The following is a 5,566-nucleotide window of genomic DNA, read 5'->3' as shown; positions in this document are numbered from 1 at the left end:
GATGGTTGGATGGATTGATGGATGGTTGGATATATGGTTGGATGGATTGATGGATAGTTGGATGGATGGATGGTTGGATGCATGGATGGATAGTTGGATGGATGGATGGATGGATGGATGATGGATGATGGTTTCTCATGGAACTGCACCAACTGGACCAGAACAATCCATTTTTCCTTGGTTCCAGTTTCAGCTGGTTCCGCCCGGCCCGGTTCCGACTGACAGCCAGCAGGAGAACGTCTCCAGGTTCCTCTCATCAGGTGAAAGTCTGGCCTCCTGCTGATTGGTGGAGAGCGGCTCTTACCTGGAAGGCCTCCTTGGCGGTGGCATCGTCTTCGTCGCCTCGTTCCCACGGCGACCGGCCTCCGGAGCCCAGGCTGTCGGCGAACAGGTCGATGAAGAGGAAGACGTACTCGTTGTGAGGAAGGTCGGCCCGCCAGAAGTGGACCAGCAACTTCCTGAAGACGTCAGCAGAGCAGCAGACGAACATCACTGCAGGAGGAGGAGGAAGCTGTTGACACGGAGCCTTAACGGATCAGAACCAGAACCCATCTGCTTCAGGAATCATCGATCCAACCAAGATAAGAACGTCTGGATCAACAACTGCTGCTCTGATTATTGATTATCAATGACATACATCTGGAAATCAACAGGAATGTCTATAACTACATTTATAGATGTTTAGATCTAAATGTGGTCAAGGCCTCATGGGAGCTAAGATCAGATTGTTTATATTCCAGAACCAATCAAGATGCTGAGATGCATGTCAGCAGGTTCTGCTGTCAGCTACACACAGGACAGCACACACACACACACACACACACACACATGTTTGTGTTGCTATCTTTGTGGGGACTTTCCATTGACTTCCATTCATTTCTACAGCCTAAACCTGACCTTTACCCTTTTCCTAACCCCATCCATCACATATCTAACCCTAACCAACCAAAACTCAAATCACACCTTAGTCCTAACTCTGACCCCTGACCCGACAACAGAGTTTCCCCTTGTGGGGACCAGGCTTCGGTCCCCACAAGGAGCAATTGGTCCCCACAACGTGGTATGTGTCAGGAAAATCGTCCCCACAAGGTATTACAAACAAACGCACAGGGAAACACACACACACACACACACATGCCTGCAGAGCAGCAGCAGGTAACCAGGGAATGGAGGAAGCACCGACTTGCTTCCGGGTTTCTCCTCGGGGTCAGAACCAATCAGGACCGCTCTCGGCCCAGTCGGCCATGTTTGGGAACGGAACAGAGGAATGAGGTAAAATTAGGCCGCGCGTGTTTAACAGGAAATTCCTGCTGATCTGATATGGCAGCGGAGCGGCGGGTCGCTGACCTCGGTTAATAAATGACCAGCCGTTTGTCGCTGCCAGATTCCAGGTTTCTCCAGATGAACAACAGAAAACCACAACAGATAGTTTGGATCTTACTCCAAACTAAAGACAGGAGCTGCTGAGAACGTTTCTGTTGTCAGCATGAATCCAACAAACTGATGGGTCCAGAAACACGTCGGCGTGTCCAGAGCCGGGGTCGTCACAGTTCCCCTTGCTCTCGCTTAAATCGCCTCGCTGCTCTCTCATGATTCAGTGATTCCTGCTGCTGTGTGAATCCGGATCTTCCGGACCAGAGCCGTCATCAGGAGCGGCTGAGAGCAACGACATTCAATCCAGATTTCATTTGTTGTTTTTTAAATTGAAAACCTGCATTTTGCCCAAAACAAGGAAGAGAAGAAGAGTTGGAGCGAATTGACTCATTCATGACTCGGTCCTGAACCAGAACGTTTCCTACAGCTGGGAATAAACGCCTTGCCGATGATCCTGGTGTTCTGGAGAATTTGTGTTTCTAATCCTGAAATGTTTCTGTCAGACGGTGGGAGGAGCTTCATGTGGACGGCGCCTCCACCGAGGATTCAGATCTTTATTGATTATTGCCGTTCGGGTCGGAACGTCTGGACTCTGCTGGGAAAATGATTTTTTGCGTCTTGGTTTACAGAAATAAAAATGTTCCTGATCATCTGTAACCCGGTTCGACCCAGACTGCAATGTTCTGGTTGGTTCCTGAAGCGGACCCGGAGAACTTTCCAGAGGAACGGCTCAGGTTCTCCAGGAACCGGGCCGACCCAGCCGCTTCCTGCTGGTTCTGCTTCTCTGCAGCTGTAATGTTTTCACTCAGCAGACGCATCGATCCGGATCGCATTTCCTGCCGCAGCAGCAGGGGGGATGGGCTAATGGAGCCAACAGCAGGTCGGATCAGGATGCAGAACCAGACCAGAACCAGCTCACACCTCAGACCCAGGCCTCCCCTGGCTCCCTGGGATCCTTCAGAGGAAGTCACGGCGGTTCTGGGGTCCGGATCCGTTCACCTATGGTCAGGATGATGGATCCAATAGAACCTGGATCAGAACCGACTCTGGCTCAGATTCAGAGCAGAACTTCATGAGGCTCCATCATGAGGGTGGGGTCAGAGGTGAAAATGATGCTGATGGTTGTCAGCAGAGATGGTTCAGGTGATTCCAAATAACTTCCTGTAAACCTTCACAATAAAAGTCACTAATTAGTGCATTGCTCCTGAAGGCCAGCTGGATCTGTTCTGGTTCTGGTCCAAATTGCAGGATCTTGTCTCGTGCCACTCCTACTGCGGTTCTGTTGGTGCTGTTGGACTGGATCGGGCTCAGGCTTCCTGTTGGACCTGGTTCTGATGGCGTATTTAGGGTCATCAGCGATCTGTAGCCAAAACATTCCCAAAAAAAAACGGTTCTGCCGCAGCGCAGCAACCATCAGGTTCTGATGGGTCTGTTGGACCCATCAGAACCTGATGGGTCCAACAGACCAGTGACCAGTCTGGTCACTGATGCGGTTTGTGACCAGACTGAGTCACAAACCGCCTCAGTCTCGTTTGTGACTGTAAACATCAAACCGTTCAGTGTGGAACAGGAACCGTAGGACAATAAAAGCTGAGCTCAATGACGACCTTTGACCTCACCGTATCTCTGAGTTCTGAAAAGCAGCTGCAACTGACCCGACCGGCTTGTTCCTGGGAGAATCAGAGAACAGAGCAGAGATCCGTCAGCTCTGCTTCCAGAACCGGATGAATGAAGGAAAACCCAGGAAAGGTTCTGTTGGTTCTCGAAACAGATCTGGAATACACAGAACCGTTTTCTGGAAACAGCAGAACCTGGCCAGGATCACAGCAGAACCGGGTCAGCCTCCTTCTATGGAGCCACCTGACAGGCTGTGGCTCAGGTCATGGGACCTGAGGTGGGAACAGGAAGTGGGACTCACCGCGGCCGCTGTTCTGGATGTCGGCGAGGATCTGCGCGTAGTTGATCTCCTTCTCCTCGAACACACTGTGATGGGTGCTGATGTTGAACGCCTTCAGCTCCTCGTACAGACCTTCGATGGCGAAGTAGCATGGCCGGTCATCGTACTTGTGGTCGCTGAACACCAGTGCCACGTGTTCCCTCCACTCGGACTCCAGGCAGACCCGCAGGCCGAACCGGCCCAGCTTCTTGTGGGTGGGGCCCGTGTTGGTGATGGAGGGGTAGACGCCGTTGTAGAACGCCACGGCCGTGGCCCCGGCCGTGATCATGGGGACATCCCAGTGGGCGGTGAACAGGCCGACCGGCGCGGCGGCGTAGGAGCAGCCGGGGCCGATGAACGCCCACGGGTCGTGAGCCAGCTTCAGGTCCACTGCCGCCAGCGAAGCCACCGACTCGGAGCAGATCCCGTTGCTGTCCTCGCTGCTGTTGAACACGTAGCTGAGGCGGTGGTCAGGTAGCAGGGTCGGGTCAGAGTTGATGGTTCTGACGGCCCGCTCCACCGCGGGTCCAACCCGAGGCCAGGCCCAGGGGTACCGGGCGTTCTGAGGGAGGATCACTGCCAGCGTGATATTCTGCCACGGGCGCCGTCTCTCCTGGTCCCTGGCGTGGCGCCGCCTCGACCCAGGCCGCTGAGGCTCACGCCCGGCGGATGGGTCCAACAGAACCAGCAGAACCATCAGAAGAGTCCCGGCCTCCTTCCTCCAGAACATCTCTGCGTAGTGGGTGGTCTTGGTCCAGATTGGGTCAACCAGAATCTGCAGAGAACAAAACACTGTGATCAACGATGTTGGGTCAACCCAGAATTGACCCAACAAAACCAACGACCCAACGGAACTATGAACGTGAACCGGTTCAATTTGAACCCGTCTGAACTCGTGAACGTTCCTGGGCTGAGTCAGGAAATCCTCCCTGCCTCGGTTCAGGCGGGTGTTGTTTGGCTCCGTACCGCCCGGTTCCACAACGCGCTGAACACCTGTTCCTACCTGAGCTGCTCTCGACTCTTTTCATCCTGATCAACAGAAAAACTGACAAAGTATCCAGAGAAGATCCTGCAGGAGACTTCCGTCTTTCTCAGGTGAGTTCACCTGTCAGTCACTGGGGCTCCGCAGCGTGCACGGTCTGCACACGGCAACAGATGGAGGAGCTGCCGCTAGAGGAGGAAAAGCTGCTGGACTGACCGAAGGGAGGAGGCGAAAGAGAGCAGGGGAGAGAGAGAGAGAAAGAGGAAGGAGAGGGAGAGAGAGAGGGAGGAAAGAGAGAGAGAGGGAGTCGGTGACTCCGGAAGGGCGGATCAGCAGCAGCAGCTGCCCTGACCTCCATGGGGGGGAAGAGCTCCCCCTGCTGGGCAGAACCAGGAACAGCAGCAGGACCAGAGGATGGATGGATCCAGCAGCCAGAACTTTTCAGAACTTTTGAACAATGAAGACCAACATGAAACCCTCAGCAATCAGGATTTTTCTGACCCAGTTTGTTCCTCCTGCTTCATGCCAGCTCGAACCTCGGGGTTCTGAAATTACTCCCGGGTCAGGCCGGTTCCAAACGCAGAACCGGGCCTCAGCCAGGAGAACTTTGACTGGATCAGAACATCAGCTCCGGGACGTAGACCTGGACAGACCAGCTGATTTACAGGAAGTCACCACCGCATCACTTCCTCATCCCAGGAAGCTGAAACCAGTTGGAACTAGAACCTGGTCCTGGTTCTGGTCCAGCTGCAGGCGGACAGAAGGAGCTTCATCCTTCCTCAGATGAGGAAGAGGAGCGCTGAAATTTTCTGAATTTCCAGAAGAACCTGTTTGGATTCCCAACAGCAGAAGGTTCTGCTGAACCGGGCCTAAGGTGGTTCTGATGCAGCAGCTGCAGGCAGGCAGCAGGTGAGGCGAACTACTGAGTATCCACTGTGTGTGTTTCTGTGTGTGGGTCTATCGGCGGTGCTCCTCTGTGGGAGTTCTGCTTAAAGATGGCTGCTGGTGGCGCTCCCTGTAGAGGCAGAGCTGCTTCAGAAAAACCATCATGGCGGCTATAATCTGATATCAACCTCTGCTGATCCAGCAGAGGATTAAGGCCCGGTCCCAGTGCTCAGCTCCCTACGCCCCCTATGAAGTCTGGACTCAAAGTCACATCAGGGTTCAGGGTTGGGACAGAACCAGGGACAGAACGGTCCTGGGTCGTAACGTCACATCCAAAATGGCGGACTGGTCACTGCTTAGGCATTCTGCTGCTAAAAACTACAACAAAA

General features: G+C 53.6%; 1 protein-coding gene across 3 annotated transcripts in view; it reads right to left on the bottom strand.

Annotated features, from left to right (window-relative positions):
- Positions 1 to 5,560, bottom strand: part of LOC103131439 (atrial natriuretic peptide receptor 1-like) — a 30,158-nt gene extending 24,598 nt beyond the window's left edge. For 2 of the 3 annotated variants that reach the window (XM_016666635.1, XM_007543085.2), the window contains exons 1-3: positions 4,314 to 5,560; positions 3,293 to 4,085; positions 305 to 492 (exon numbers count right to left, since the gene is read on the bottom strand). In XM_016666635.1, coding sequence (XP_016522121.1) covers positions 305 to 492; positions 3,293 to 4,040 — 936 coding nt within the window. In that variant the 5' untranslated portion in view covers positions 4,041 to 4,085; positions 4,314 to 5,560. Of the gene's footprint in view, positions 1 to 304; positions 493 to 3,292 lie in introns of all 3 variants that reach the window. The other variant, XM_016666636.1, reaches the window with a different exon arrangement.
- Between the last annotated feature and the right edge of the window lie 6 nt (positions 5,561 to 5,566).

Source organism: Poecilia formosa, unplaced genomic scaffold (assembly GCF_000485575.1).
Source record: "Poecilia formosa unplaced genomic scaffold, Poecilia_formosa-5.1.2 Scaffold761, whole genome shotgun sequence".
In the NCBI taxonomy this organism is placed as follows: domain Eukaryota; kingdom Metazoa; phylum Chordata; class Actinopteri; order Cyprinodontiformes; family Poeciliidae; genus Poecilia; species Poecilia formosa.
This window is presented reverse-complemented; position numbering and strand designations above follow the sequence as displayed.